The sequence below is a fragment of the Coregonus clupeaformis genome, chromosome 30, assembly GCF_020615455.1.
Source record: "Coregonus clupeaformis isolate EN_2021a chromosome 30, ASM2061545v1, whole genome shotgun sequence".
In the NCBI taxonomy this organism is placed as follows: domain Eukaryota; kingdom Metazoa; phylum Chordata; class Actinopteri; order Salmoniformes; family Salmonidae; genus Coregonus; species Coregonus clupeaformis.
Genome location: NC_059221.1, coordinates 47701365 through 47717547, shown reverse-complemented (window position 1 = coordinate 47717547; position 16183 = coordinate 47701365). Strand labels below are relative to the sequence as shown.

At 48.0% G+C, this 16183-nt stretch overlaps 1 protein-coding gene across 1 annotated transcript in view; it reads left to right on the top strand.

Moving 5' to 3' along the window:
* LOC121546233 (diacylglycerol kinase iota-like) overlaps positions 1-16183 on the top strand; it is a 53018-nt gene that overhangs the window by 12597 nt on the left and 24238 nt on the right. The window contains exon 2 of the mRNA XM_041857332.2: positions 7033-7141. Coding sequence (XP_041713266.2) covers positions 7033-7141 — 109 coding nt within the window. The remainder of the gene's footprint in view (positions 1-7032; positions 7142-16183) is intronic.

Sequence of the window (16183 nt, the reverse complement as noted above, 5' to 3'; positions counted from 1 at the left end):
TTCTCTTGTCACTTGAAAGAGCACCCCACATACAGTACCGGTGGTCGTCAGGTTGGGGGTCAACGGTCAGGGTCATGAGGATTGCAGTAATGATCGTAATGTTCCGGCAGAATAGACTTTGGGGCGATTGAGAAGGGGGAAGAGGGGGGGTGATGTAGCCTAGCTAAGTGGCGCACAGACCACTGACACCACACACACACACACACACACACACACACACACACACACACACACACACACACACACACACACACACACGGCATAGGTGACTGGTATCAGGTCTCAGCTGCCCGTCACAATCACAGAACAACTACCTGGTGTGTGTGTGTGTGTGTGGGCTAGGTAGCGTGTCCTCAGTACCTGTAGATCAGTGGAGACTAGTTGCAGGTCTGTAGAAGTGCAGGACGGTGACCAGGCAGAGAGGAGTAGAGTGAGCATTTGTAGAAGAATGATGGACAGAAAGAATGGAGTAAAGGAGAGAAAAGGACGAGCGTGGAGCAGAGGGGATAAAGGAGAGAAGTAGTAAAATAAAGTGTGTTGCATCGGCAGGCTGCACAAGGGTTACAGGTCATGAGCGGCCGCAGGGCAGGGCTTTTCAAACCTCTCCTCGGGGATCCTGCCGGCCCGTGTATTTGAGTTATCCAGAGATAGTACACCTGATTCAACTAATTATCAAGCCCTTGACTACATGAATCAGGTGAGACTAGTTTAGGATACAACAACATTGGGAAACGCGGGGTGCTTGAACTGTTGGGTATGTGGGTTATGTGTGTATTTGTGTGGGGTCTGTGCATACCTCCACTTCCATTCAGACATATAATGCTGTTGAACAGTTCCAATAGGCCCTATGTTGACGTTTTATATTAGATGCTATCTTGGTAGAGGCAATGAGTGGGTAATGGGGTGATCTATCTTACTGTAATGGTGGGTAGTCAGGGGGTTGGGTCCCACCTGTGGAAGCGAGAGGATCAGGTTGTGTGCATGTGGGCCTCAGTGTGTGTGCATGTGTCTGTCTGTGTGGTGTCGTGTGTGTGCAGACCATGAAGCTGAGCACTGAGTCTCTACTCTATAATTACATCTTTACAAGAGACAACTGGGGTATACTGGTGGTTACATAGCAACCATGTCAGGTCTGGAACTGCTGCCACGACTTGTAGAAGGGAGAGGAGGAGAGAGGAGGAGGAGAAGGGAGAGGGAGAACGGGAGTAGGCAAGGAGGACAAAGGAGAATGAGGAGATAAGACGAGAGGAGTGGATGGAGAGAGGGAGAGAAGAGAGAGAGAGGGTAGGAGAGAGGGAAAGTTGGAGGCAAGAGGGAGAGGATGCGAAGTTAAAGATAGAAAGAGAGAGAGAGAGAGGGGGGGAGAGAGGAAGAGGGAAGAGGGAAAGCGGAGGGATAGAGATGGAGAGTGGGAGGCAGAGGAAGGAGGCAGAGGGACGCCTGCTTTGTTCAGGAAGCTGCTCAATTAATCACCCAATTGTGTATCAGATTTCTCCAGAACTTTCTTTTGGTTTATGTGATACACTCAGCAACCACTACCTCTGGACATCAGGAGGTCAACCACCAGCTGGGATCAATTCAGTTTCAATTCAGTTAATTATTTCTGCCAGTGTTTTCTATGAGGATTTTTTAGGCGATTAGTTTAATTTCAATTCACTTCCTGGATTACTGAACTGAAAGTGCAACTGAATTAACCCCAACCAGGGGAGAGGACTCTAATCTGTTACCCTGTTGACTGTTGTGTGACTGATCGCTTTAGACCGTATCACTGCGAATGATCCACCACAGTCTAAACAAAGTCACCAAAAAAGCTCTAATACTTGATCCTGCATGGAATTAGTAAGATACAAGCATGCAGTTGAAAGGGTAATGGTGGTCTGTCTGTCTGTGTGTGTGTTTGTCGATCCAACTACAGTACATAGCAGTTGAAGTCGGAAGTTTACATACACGTTAGGGTCGCATGTCAAAACTCGTTTTTCCAACCACTCCACAAATTTCTTGTTAACAAACTATAGTTTTGGCAAGTCGGTTAGGACATCTACTTTGTGTCATGACACAAGTAATCCTTTCCAACAATTGTTTACAGACAGATTATTTCACTTATAATTCACCGTATCACACGGCAGTGGGTCAGAAGTTTACGTGACACTAAGTTGACTGTGCCTTTAAACAGCTTGGAAATTCCAGAAAATGATGTCATGGCTTTGGAAGCTTCTGATAGGCGAATTGACATCATTTGAGTCAATTGAGGTGTACCTGTGCGATGTATTTCAAGGCCTACCTTCAAACTCAGTGCCTCTTTGACATCATGCGGAAATCAAAAGAAATCAGCAAGACCTCAGGAAAAAATCATTGTAGACCTCACAACTCTGGTTCATCCTTGAGCAATTTCCAAAACGCCTGAAGGTACCACGTTCACATCTGTACAAACAATAATACGCAAAGTATAAACACCATGGGACCACGTAGCAGTCATACCGCTCAGGAAGGAGACGCGTTCTGTCTCCTAGAGATTAATGTACTTTGAATAAAAGTGCAAATCAATCCCAGAACAACAGTAAAGGACCTTGTGAAGATGCTAGAGGAAACAGGTACAAAAGTATCTATATCGACAGTAAAACGAGTCCTATATCGAGCATAACCTGAAAGGCCAGCTCAGCAAGGAAGAAGCCACTGCTCCAAAACTGCATAAAAAAAGACAGACTACGGTTTTCAACTGCACATGGGGGACAAAGATCGACTTTTGGGAGAAATGTCCCTGGTCGGATGAAACAAAAATAGAACTGTTTGGTCATAATGACCATCATTGTATGTTTGGAGGAAAAAGGGGAATGCTGCAACCGTGAAGCACGGGGTGGCAGCATCATGCTGTGGGGTGCTTTGCTGCAGGAGGGACTGGTGCACTTCACAAAATGGATGGCATGTGAGGGAGGGAAAATTGTGTGAATATATTGAAACATCTCAAGACATCAGTCAGGAAGTTAGCGGTCGCAATGTCATTTCAAATGGACAAGACCTTAAACATACTTCAGAGTTGTGCTAAATCAGCTTAAGGACAACAAAGTCAAGGTATTGGAGTGGCCATCACAAAGCCCTGACCTCAATCCCGTAGAAAATATGTGGCAGAACTGAAAAAAAGCATGTCAAGGAGGCCTACAAACCCACTCAGTTACACCAGCTCTGCCAGGAGGAATGGGCCCAAAATTCACCCAACATGTGGAAAGCTTGTGGAAGGCTACACGAAACGGTTAAACCAAGTTAAACAATTTAAAGGCAATGCTACCAAATACTAATTGAGTATAGGACTTCTGACCCACTGGGAATGTGATTAAGAGATAAAAGCTGAAATAAATCATTCTCTCTACTATTATTTTGACATTTCTACATTCTTAAAATAAAGTGGTGATCCTAGCTTGACCCTAAGACAGGGAATTTTTACTAGGATTAAATGTCAGGTTTCTCCCTTTCCGACTTCAACTGCAGCTACTCTGATCTCTGAGGCATCAGGTGTTGATAGTTGTTGATAGTTGGAATGCACACGGTCAATATCTCTCTCTATCACCTCGTATCATACAAACTCCTCTCCCTACACACAATACATATCTCTCTCTGTTAGTCTACTCAGACTATCCTGCCAGATCAGGTGCTTCTGATCAGGTTAGTATAATCTCATCACTCAACACTAAACACGCTGATGAGCGTGTGTGGGGCGGGTTGTGTGTGTTTGCTTTATCACTGCTATCCGATAAGCGTTAGGGTTAAGTGTGTTTGGACAGTATGGGTGTGTCTGTGTGTCTGCCGTGTATAGCGTTATATCATTGGGATCCCTGCAATGCGGTAGGTTTTAGGTGCATTATTGTCTCTTCTGCTCTAACTGTAGTGTCTGTCAATGGTGGTGTGTGTGGCAATGTGTGTGTGTGTCCTGGCCTCAGTGGCATGTATTCAGCTGCGTGTTGTCACCCCGCACATCTATTTTTATCCCTCTGGGCTAAAGGTATATGTGTGTGTGTGTGTGTGTGTGGCTCTCGAGTTACACAGCCCTGTAACCAGACTCTGTCTTTGTCACGGTGGATAATTATAGACGAGGTCTGAAACTTTCAACAGGGTGTCACTGTACAGCCACCCCTTTCCACCGTACCATCCACACACACACTACTCACACACACACACACATTTTTGATTATCCTTGTGGGGACCAATCAATTGATTCCTATTCAAAATCTTATTTTCCTAAACCCTAACCCTAACCATAACCTTTAACGTATCCAACCTTAGCTTAACCTCTAACTTTCAACCTGCCTAAAACCCTAACCTAAAAACTAAACCTCTAAACCAAAATTCTAACACTAACCCTATTTGTAACCCTAACCCTAAACCTAACCCTAAGCCTAAAAAGCCTTTTTTCATTGTGGGAAAAATGTCCCCACTTTATCCTTGTTTTACTCTCCTTGTCCTCACGAAAAGCAAACCACACACACACACACACACACACACACACATAGTATATATACACACACAAACACACACACACACACACAGGGCTCACCCTATGGCTGTGTTATACTGTATAGGACAGATGAGAGAGGTGAGGGTGGAACAAGGTAGTTCCTGTTATTTAACCCCACCTAGATTGTTACAGTTACAGCAGGCTGGCTGGAGCTGAGAATATAGTCCAGCTATTCTGTAATAATAAATATAATATCCAGCGACTTACAGTCATGCGTGCATACATTTTTTGTGTATGGGTGGTCCCGGGATCGAACCCACTACCTTGATACAGCAAGTGCCGTGCTTTCACCAGCTGAGCTACAGAGGACTGTAGGATGGATCTGAATGTTATATATATTGTATTACACATAAGGAATGTTATATATATTGTATTACTCATCAGGAATGTTATATATATTGTATTACAATATACTGAACATACAAATGTTGCTGTGAGCAGATACAGTTGAAGTGGGGAAGTTTACATACACCTTAGCTAAATACATTTAAACTCAGTTTTTCAACAATTCCTGACATTTAATCCTAGTAAAAATTCCTGTCTTAGGTCAGCTAGGATCACCACTTTATTTGAAGAATTTGAAATGTCAGACTAATAGTAGAGAGAGAATTATTTATTTCAGCTTTTATTTCTTTCATCACATTCCCAGTGGGTCAGAAGTTTACAACACTCAATTAGTATTTGGTAGCATTGCCTTTAAATTGTTTAACTTGGGTCAAACGTTTGGTGGCATCCACAAGCTTCCCACAATAAGTTGGGTGAATTTATTCCTCCTGACAGAGCTGGTGTAACTGAGTCAGTTTGTAGGGCCTCCTTGCTTTACACGTTTCAGTTCGACATTTTCTAGTAGGATTGAGGTCAGGGCTTTATAATGGCCACCTACATACCCTTGACTTTGTTGTCCTTAAGACAATTTGTCACAACTTTGAAGTTATGCTTGGGGTCATTGTTCATTTGGAAGACCATTTGCGACTAGCTTTTAACCCTGACTGATGTCTTAAGATGTTGCTCAATATATCCACATAATTTTTCCTTCCTTATGATGCCATGTATTTTGTGAAGTGCACCCAGTCCCTCCTGCAGCAAAGCACCCCCACAGCATGATGCTGCCACCCCCGTGCTTCACGGTTGGGATGGGGTCCTTCGGCTTCGCAAGCGTTCCCCTCTTTTTCCTCCAAACATATCGATGGTCATATGGCCAAAAACAGTTCTGTTTTGTTTCACTCAGACCAGAGGACATTTCTCCAAAAGTCTGATCTTTGTCCCCATGTATGAAGTTGCAAACCGTAGTCTGGCTTTTTTATGGCGGTTTGGAGCAGTGGCTTCTTCCATGCTGAGCGTCCTTTCAGGTTATGTCGATATAGGACTTTTTTTACTGTACTTTTGTACCTGTTTCCTCCAGCATCTTCACAAGGTCCTTTACTGTTGTTCTGGGATTGATTTGCACTTTCCGCACTAGTGCATACATCTTCTCTAGTAGACAGAACTGCGTCTCCTTCCTGAGCGGTATGACGGCCGTGGGACCCATGGTGTTTATACTTGCGTACTATTGTTTGTACAGATGAACGTGGTACCTTCAGGCGTTTGGAAATTGCTCCCAAGGGATGAACCAGACTTGTGGAGGTCTACCATTTTTTTCTGAGGGGTCTTTTGATTTTCCCATGATGTCAAGCAAAGAGGCACTGAGTTTGAAGGTAGGCCTAAAATACATCCACAGGTACACCTCATTGACTCAAATGATGTCAATTAGCCTATCAGAAGCTTCTAAAGCCATGACATCATTTTCTGGAATTTCCCAAGCTGTTTAAAGGCACAGTCAACTTAGTGTATGTAAACTTCTGACCACTGGAATTGTGATACAGTGAATTATAAGTTAAATAATCTCTGTAAACAATTGTTGGAAAATTACTTGTGTCATGCACAAAGTAGATGTCCTAACTGACTTGCCAAAACTATGGTTTGTTAACAAGACATTTGTGGAGTGGTTGAAAACGTAAGTGTATGTAAACTTCCGACTTCAACTGGGTAGAGATTTCATCTCCAGGGTGGTTATAGGGAGGTTGTGGTGAGGTTGAACGGGGAGGCTTTGAGGAGGTTGTGTGTTGCTTGTATGGGAGGCTTTGGGGAGGTTGTGTGAGGTTGTGGGAAGATTGAACGGGAGAGGTTGTGGGGAGGCTTTGAGGAGGCTATGGGTTGGTGTATGGGAGGTTGTGTGGAGATATTGGGAGGTTATATAGAGGGAGCCAGGAGCAGCTCTCAACACTGCTGACTCTTCCTACCCCTGACTGAGAGAACAGACGTTTTCTCTCTCTCCCTCCATCCCCCTCTCTTTCTTTCTCTCCATATCTCTCCAGAGTATTGGGGTTACTGGGCAGTGTACTGAAGTAGCATCATGTAATCCTCTCAAAAAGAAACATGGTGATATTTTCCTCAATTACTGAGTCCTCTCATTTCACTGATTACAGGTCAAGAGATTTGATATGATGGATCACGCTGGAAACTCTAATAATGTGTGTGTTTTTCAGGAAAGCCATCTCGCGGTCAGGTCTCCAGCACTTGGCCCCAGTCCACAAATCCATGCCCCCCATCACTAACGGACCTTCCAAGGAGATACGCACGTCCATCGATTGGACAGTGAGTCACACACACATGCAAACACACACACACTCGCACACACACAGCTTTGGGAAAAACCTCATGATTTCACATCAATGTGTTTTTTGGAGACACTTCGCGTGTGATGATATTTCACACGAAGTTTCACGTGGATTTTCACATGATCACATAACCTTTCACATGTGGATTCCATTTTTTCACCTGAGATTTTACAGGTGATCCTGCAAACAAAAATGAGTTATTATGATACACACACAAGCAGTGCATTTAATATACAGTATTTCCAACTTACATATTTGACTCACTTGATTACATTGTTTATTTACACAGGACATGTCCTCCCTGGGATTTGAACTCACAACATCTTGGTTAGCAGCATGCTGATATATTACTGATTTCACCTGTATTCCTACACTTTGGACTTCAAATTCAATCTCAGCTTTGTTAAAAATACACTCAAGAAAAACTATCATACACTGCTCAAAAAATAAAGGGAACACTAAAATAACACATCCTAGATCTGAATGAATGAAATAATCTTATTAAATACTTTTTTCTTTACATAGTTGAATGTGCTGACAACAAAATCACACAAAAATTATCAATGGAAATCAAATTGATCAACCCATGGAGGTCTGGATTTGGGAGTCACACTCAAAATTAAAGTGGAAACCACATCTACAGGCTGATCCAACTGTAGTACAGGCTGATCCACGCAGTGGTCTAAGGCACTGCATCGCAGTGCTAACTGTGCCACTAGAGATCCTGGTTCGAATCCAGGCTCTGTAGATAGCCCGGCCACGACTGGAGACCCATGGAGCGAGGCGCACAATTGGCCCAGCGTCGTCCAGGGTAGGGGAGGGAATGGCCAGCAGGGATGTAGCTCAGTTGGTAGAGCATGGCGTTTGCAACGCCAGGGTTGTGGGTTCAATTCCCACGGGGCCAGTATGAAAAAAATACAAATAATGTATGCACTCTACTACTGTAAGTCGCTCTGGATAAGATCCTCTGCTAAAATGACGTAAAATGTAAATGTAAATGTAATGTAATGTCCTTAAAACAAGTCAAAATGAGGCTCAGTAGTGTGTGTGGCCTCCACGTGCCTGTATGACCTCCCTACAACGCCTGGGCATGCTCCTGATGAGGTGGCGGATGGTCTCCTGAGGATCTCCTCCCAGACCTGGACTAAAGCATCCGCCAACTCCTGGACAGTCTGTGGTGCAACGTGGCGTTGGGATGGAGCGAGACATGATGTCCCAGATATGCTCCAATTGGATTCAGGTCTGGGGAACGGGCGGGCCAGTCCATAGCATCAATGCCTTCCTCTTGCAGGAACTGCTGACACACTCCAGCCACATGAGGTCTAGCATTGTCTTGCATTAGGAGGTACCCAGGCCAACCGCACCAGCATATGGTCTCACAAGGGGTCTCGAGGATCTCATCTCGGTACCTAATGGCAGTCAGGCTACCTCTGGCGAGCACATGGAGGGCTGTGCGGCCCCCCCAAAGAAATGCCACCCCACACCATGACTGACCCACCGCCAAACCGGTCATGCTGGAGGATGTTGCAGGCAGCAGATCGTTCTCCACGGCGTCTCCAGACTCTGTCACGTCTGTCACATGTGCTCAGTGTGAACCTGCTTTCATCTGTGAAGAGCACAGGGCGCCAGTGGCAAATTTGCCAATCTTGGCGTTCTCTGGCAAATGCCAAACGTCCTGCACGGTGTTGGGCTGTAAGCACAACCCCCACCTGTGGACGTCGGGCCCTCATACCACCCTCATGGAGTCTGTTTCTGACCGTTTGAGCAGACACATGCACATTTGTGGCCTGCTGGAGGTCATTTTGCAGGGCTCTGGCAGTGCTCCTCCTGCTCCTCCTTGCACAAAGGCAGAGGTAGCGGTCCTGCTGCTGGGTTGTTGCCCTCCTACGGCCTCCTCCACGTCTCCTGATGTACTGGCCTGTCTTCTGGTAGCACCTCCATGCTCTGGACACTACGCTGGATGAGCTGCGCTACCTGAGCAACTTGTGTGGGTTGTAGACTCCGTCTCATGCTACCACTAGAGTGAAAGCACCGCCAGCATTCAAAAGTGACCAAAACATCAGCCAGGAAGCATAGGAACTGAGAAGTGGTCTGTGTCACCACCTGCAGAACCACTCCTTTATTGGGGGTGTCTTGCTAATTGCCTATAATTTCCACCTGTTGTCTATTCCATTTGCACAACAGCATGTGACATTTATTGTCAATCAGTGTTGCTTCCTAAGTGGACAGTTTGATTTCACAGAAGTGTGATTGACTTGGAGTTACATTGTGTTGTTTAAGTGTTCCCTTTATTTTTTTGAGCAGTGTATTTATCATAGTGAGGTAACATTAAAACAGAATAATATGCCCCCACCAACATTATACAACTATACAGAACACCCTAAAATTACTGGATTAAGTAAATTAAATCAATGATGAGAGAATAGTCAGATTAAAGAGATTCCCCGGTACTTTTGTGTGCCTTTTAGCCAGTAGTTCTGAAAGTAGGACTCACGAGCCAAAAGTGGTCCCGAAAGTGCGTACTACATCACATACAGTATGAGCACCACGTCATTGCTCTCTCTCTCTCGCTCTGCTATGGGTGCATGATGTGCCTCTTGCTAGCTCATCATGTAACGATCCCGGCAGTCTGAGTCGGGTCCTGTCTGTGGACTAATTTTTCTGCTCGTGATCTCCAGTTTCCCGAGGGTTCTGGACGCTCCGGGAGCTCTCTTGAGTTCCGCACCTGCATCCCATCAGCAATCTGCACACCTGGTCCTGATCATCACCCTTCTTAGGCTCTGGCCTAACATCCATTCCCTGCCGGATCGTTAGCCATGAACAGTAGGTTTACCAGAGTATCAGTCTTAGAGCTTCTAGCGTTAGTTTTGTTGTTTTGCACCTTGTTGGTTTGTTGTTTACTTACCTCCGTTTTGTTCCATCTGCAGTCACTTCGTCCGGAACCTTCATCCAACCTCTGCCTGGTGGTCGGCGGCTGCCGAGCCATGATTGGATCAACCACTGCACCCCCCACAACAACTAATCAACGCCGCCCGCTCTGTTCCCTGGATTATTCAGCATCACTCTTGACTTTGTAATTAAACACTCACCTTCGTTTCAACTTACCTTGTCCTGGTCTGCTTCTGGGTTCTGGCTTTGTAACTCGTGACGGAGCGATCCGGCCAGTAATGAACCCAGCGGACCTGGACTCTGTTCGCCATGCCATTACCCATCAGGAGAAGATGTTGGGCCATCACAGCACGGAGCTACAGGAGATCGCGTTGGCAGTTCGAACCTTTCTACCGGTCTGACGGAGGTCCAGAACCAGCGCAAGTTTCCGGTGGAGGGATCCACTACGGTTTCACCCATCTCGCCTGCGCGTCTGGAGCTGTGTCCTTCCGTGAGCCCAAGGTTCCGGCCGGATAAATATGAGGGGGAGCTGGGAAGATGCCGTTCTTTCCTTATGCAGTGTGGGTTAGTGTTCGATCTACAGCCCTACTCTTATGCCACAGACAAGGCTAGGATAGCCTTTGTGATTGAGTTGCTGCGTGGTCGGCGCTGGAGTGGGCTTCAGCCGTTTGGGAACGACAAGACCCCTGCATGGCTTCATACCAGGGGTTCCACGGCCGAGATGAGAAGCTCTTCGACCATTCCGTCCGAGGGAGGGGACGCAGCTAGGCGCCTGTTTTCGCTTCACCAAGGAACTCGCAGCGTGGCCGACTTCGTGATCGAGTTCAAGACGTTGGCTGTGGAGAGTGGGTGGAATGAGGAGTCTCTGCAAGCGGCCTTTTACCAGGGTCTGTCGGAGCAGTCTCAAGGATGAGTTGATCTCCTATCCGGAGCCTAGTGACCTGGACAGCTTGGTAGCCTTGTCTATTCGGGTGGATAATCGAGTCCGTGAGCGAAGGAGGAGAAGCAATGGGGTCCGTCCAATCGATCAGCTTCTCAGGTTCCAGTCGGGTCGGGATTGGACCAGAATACGTCGATCATCGTCCACCACACGGGATTAGTGGAGAGGTCCTGTCTCCCGATTCTGAACCAATACGTAGGGCGGCACGGGTTAACCAAGGAGGAACGCCAACTCAGACGTAGAACTAACTGTTGCCTCTACTGTGGTGGTTCGGGACATTACCTCGCCACCTGTTCCCGGTGGTCGTCAAACTGCGCGCTCGCTAAAGTTGGGAGGACTTTTAGCCGAGCCAGTTTCATCCTCTCAATACCTCTGTCAGACCCGTTTCCCGGCTACCCTTTGAACAGGAATCAGAGCTTAGCGATTAACGCTTTTATCGATTCAGGTGCCGGTGGAAGCTTTCTTGATGCCGAGTTGGTGGAACAGCTGGGGCTTTCCAAGGAGCAATTGCCGGAAGCCATTGAAGCGACCACTCTGAACGGCAGTAGTCTGGCACGTATCACGATGAGGACTGAACCGGTTAAGATGCTGTTGTCGGGGAATCATTCGGAGATGATTTCATTCTTCATTCTGCCGTCTTCCCATGTTCCTCTGGTCCTTGGATACCCCTGGCTGAAGGAACACAATCCCACGTTCGATTGGGTGACGGGCAAGGTAACGAGTTGGAGCCTTGATTGTCATGCTAACTGTCTCAAGACTGCCTGTCCCCATTCGGTTCCCAGTCAGGTGATTGAGGCTAAACCCCCAGATTTGTCCCTGGTTCCCGAGACATATCACGATTTGGGGGAAGTGTTCCAGTAAGCAGAGGGCTCTGTCACTCCCTCCCCACCGACCATATGATTGTGCCATCAACCTGTTCCCTGGAGCTGTCTACCCCAAGGGAAGGTTATACAGTATCTCCCGCCCTGAACGTGAGGCTTTGGAGACCTACATCAAGGAGTCCCTAGCTGCTGGTCTCGTTGGTCCCTCGTCATCACCCCCTGGGGGCAGGATTCTTCTTTGTGGGTAGAAGGATGGCTCTCTTCGACCGTGTGACTGATTATCGGGGTTGAATGACATCACGGTCAAGAACAAGTATCCCCTGCCCTTGATGAGTTCTGCCTTCGACTCCTTACAGGGTGCTACGGTGTTCACCAAGCTAGACCTACGCAATGCGTATCACATGGTCCGGATCAGAGAGGGAGACGAGTGGTTGACGGGTTTCAATACACCGATGGGTCACTTGAGTATCAGGTGATGCCGTTTGGACTGACCAATGCTCCAGCGGTATTCCAGAGTATGGGTGAACGACGTCCTGAGAGATATGATCGGTCTCTTTGTGTTTGTTTACCTGGATGACATTCTGATCTTCTCGAAGGAACCTTCCGACCACGTCCAGCATGTCCGGCAGGTTCTGCAGCGATTGTTGGAGAATCGCCTGTTCGTGAAGGCCGAGAAGTGCGAGTTTCACGCCCACACGACATCCTTTCTCGGGTACATCATCTCCAGGGGGGAGATTAGGATGGACCAGGAGAAGGTTAGAGCGGTTCTGGAATGGGCCCAGCCCGGTACGAGATTGCAGCTCCAGAGATTTTTGGGGTTTGCGAATTTCTACCGCAGATTCATCCGGGATTACAGCCGTGTGGCCGCTCCGTTAACTGCCTTGACTTCCAGTATCAGGAGCTTCGAGTGGAATCCGGAGGCGGATCGAAGCGTTTCTGGATTTGAAGAGGCGATTCACCAACGCTACCGATTCTCTCTCAACCGGACACGGCCCGTCAGTTCGTCGTTGAAGTGGACGGCGTCTGATGTGGGAGTTGGCGCCATCCTGTCGCAGCGATGCTCCACGGACAGTAAACTCCATCCCTGCGCCTACTACTCTCGTCGCCTTTCGCCTGCGGAGAGGAATTACGATGTGGGTAACCGGGAGCTTCTCGCGGTGAAACTTGCCTTGGAGGAGTGGCGCCACTGGTTGGAGGGGGCGGAGCAACCGTTTATTGTCTGGACTGACCACAAGAATCTTGCTTACGTGCAATCGGCTAGACGTCTCCAACTCCGTCCAGGCCAGGTGGTCGTTGTTTTTCGGACGATTCAATTTTTTCCCTGACGTTCCGACCTGGATCTAAGAACGGCAAGGCGGACGCCTTGTCTCGGATGTTCTCCAAGACGGAGGAGAGTGGGTCCAAGACCGAGACAATTCTCCCCCGGAACTGCGTCGTGGGAGCTGTTAGGTGGAAGATTGAGGAGGAGGTGATGGCGGCCCTTCGGACGCAGCCCGGTCCCGGTAACGGTCCACCCGGTCGGTTGTTTGTGCCTGAGTCGGTTCGTCCTGCGGTCCTCAAATGGTCCCACGCCAGCAAGATGGCTTGTCGCCCTGGCGTGGCTCGGACGATGGCGTTTCTTCCGCAGACGTTTTTGGTGGCCTGCCATGGCCGAGGATACTCGGGGTTATGTTGCTGCCTGTCCAGTGTGTGCGCAGAATAAGAGTACCAATCGGCCCAGCCCTGGACTACTTCACCCCCTTCCTATTCCCCGGCGACCATGGTCGCATCTGGCCCTGGACTTTGTCACTGGGTTGCCCGTTTCTGAGGGAAACACGGTCGTTCTGACTATCGTGGGACAGATTCAGCAAGTTCGCCCACTTTGTGCCTATTGCCAAGCTTCCTCTGCCTCGGAGACGTCCGAGATCCTGGTTAGGGAGGTTTTCAGGGTCCACGGTTTGCCCAGTGATATCGATTTCCGACCGTGGCCCTCAGTTTACCTCTGCTGTCTGGAGGTCCTTCTGTTTGGCCATTGGAGCTACAGTCAGTCTCACATCTGGTTTTCACCCCAATGTAATGGTCGGGCGGAGAGAGCCAACCAGAAGATGGAATCCACGCTACGCTGCCTGGCCTCTTCCAACCCCACCTCCTGGGTCTCTCAGTTGCCTTGGGTTGAGTATGCCCACAATACTCTCCCCTACATCTGCCACTGGGATGTCTCCCTTCCAGTGCCTGTGTGGCTACCAACCTCCCTTGTTCCCTTCTCAGGAGAAGGAGCTCTCAGTGCCTTCCGTTCAGGCCCATATTCGTCGTTGCCACCGGACCTGGCATCGGGCCAGAAAGGCACTCCTTAGAGTTTCGGACCGGTATCAGCTCCAGGCGAATCGTCGCCGGATCCCGCTCCCACCTATACCACCGGAGATAGGGTCTGGTTGGCCACACGGGATCTTCCTTTACGGACTGAGTCTAGGAAGTTGTTACCGAGTTCATTGGTCCGTTTGTGGTGGAGAAGGTGATCAATCCAGTGGCAGTTCGACTCCAAACTACCGAGGACGCTCAGAGTCCATCCCACCTTTCATGTCTCCTGCCTCAAGCCTGTTTTCCTCAGTCCTCTGTTGCCTCCTCCGCCTCCTCCTCCTCCTCCTCGGATGATCGGAGGTGGTCCTGCCTACACGGTGCGACGCATCATGGATTCCAGACCGGCGGGGCGGGGTTTCCAGTATCTCGTGGACTGGGAGGGGTATGGTCCTGAAGAGAGGAGTTGGATTCCGCGGCGACAGATCCTAGATGCTGACCTCATTCGTGACTTCTACCGCCTCCATCCTGGCGCTCCGGGAGTCCGCCCGGTGGCGTTCGGTCGGAGGGGGGGTACTGTAACGATCCCGGCAGTCTGAGTCGGGTCCTGTCTGTGGACTAATTTTTCTGCTCGTGATCTCCAGTTTCCCGAGGGTTCTGGAACGCTCCGGGAGCTCTCTCTGAGTTCCGCACCTGCATCCCATCAGCAATCTGCACACCTGGTCCTGATCATCACCCTTCTTAGGCTCTGGCCTAACATCCATTCCCTGCCGGATCGTTAGCCATGAACAGTAGGTTTACCAGAGTATCAGTCTTAGAGCTTCTAGCGTTAGTTTTGTTGTTTTGCACCTTGTTGGTTTGTTGTTTACTTACCTCCGTTTTTGTTCCATCTGCAGTCACTCGTCCGGGAACCTTCATCCAACCTCTGCCTGGTGGTCGGCGGCTGCCGAAGCCATGATTGGATCAACCACTGCACCCCCAACAACTAATCAACGCCGCCTCGCTCTGTTCCCTGGATTATTCAGCATCACTCTTGACTTTGTAATTAAACACTCACCTTCGTTTCAACTTACCTTGTCCTGGTCTGCTTCTGGGTTCTGGCTTTGTAACTCGTGACACATCACTCATGTGGCGAGGGGCAGAAGCCCATTTGTTGAACTCAAATTGCTAGGGTGCTGGCCCACATGTGGGAAAATTGAGGGAAAATGGCGCAGCACAGCTTCCAGAAAAACAGTTGCTTTCAAATTAGGGATTTTGTGGCTAATTGAGGTAAAATATTAATTCTGCTAATAGATTATGCATGTATGAACCACACATTAACACATCCAGCCCAAAGTACTTAATAGAAAATACTTAATAGTCACCAACGTTCCGGAGCTAGATGGGAACCAACATAGCAGTGCAGATGGCACTCTTTTGCTAAGTGCAGAGATGTATTATTGCAAATTCAGTACTAAGTGATCATGTCATTGATTAAAGATTTTTACACTATTTTTGCTGAACGGCGTACTATTTACTTAAGAAATCCCTTACAAATAAACGTGAAATTTGCAGTCTCACATGTGAAATCGCATGTTCACATGTGAACTAGCTGTTTTCACATGTTGAGCTGAAATGTTCACATGTATTACATTTTGAAGTTAACACCACCTTTTCACCTCACAATTGCAGATTCACATGTGACATTTGCAGTTTCACATATCAAAAACTTTGGCATCCCTGTTTGTTTTCACGTGCTCAAATGTTGTCACGTGCTGTTTCATGTTATCACATGTTATCACACGAACTTCACATATGATCACATGTGAAACAGATCATCACATGTGACATTCATGTGGTTTTTCTGTAAGGGCACACACACTCACCGAGGGAACCAAACCGGCTGTACCTGGGGAGCAATAGGTCCCTCCACGCAGGAGATTTCCTAAACGTCATTACTGGCATTTCCCTCTCTGCATAATCCACACACACACACTCACACACACACACACACACACACACACACACACACACACACACACACACACACACACACACACACACACACACACACACACTGCCAACTTTACTGCCAACTTTAATGAGCTAGCATATC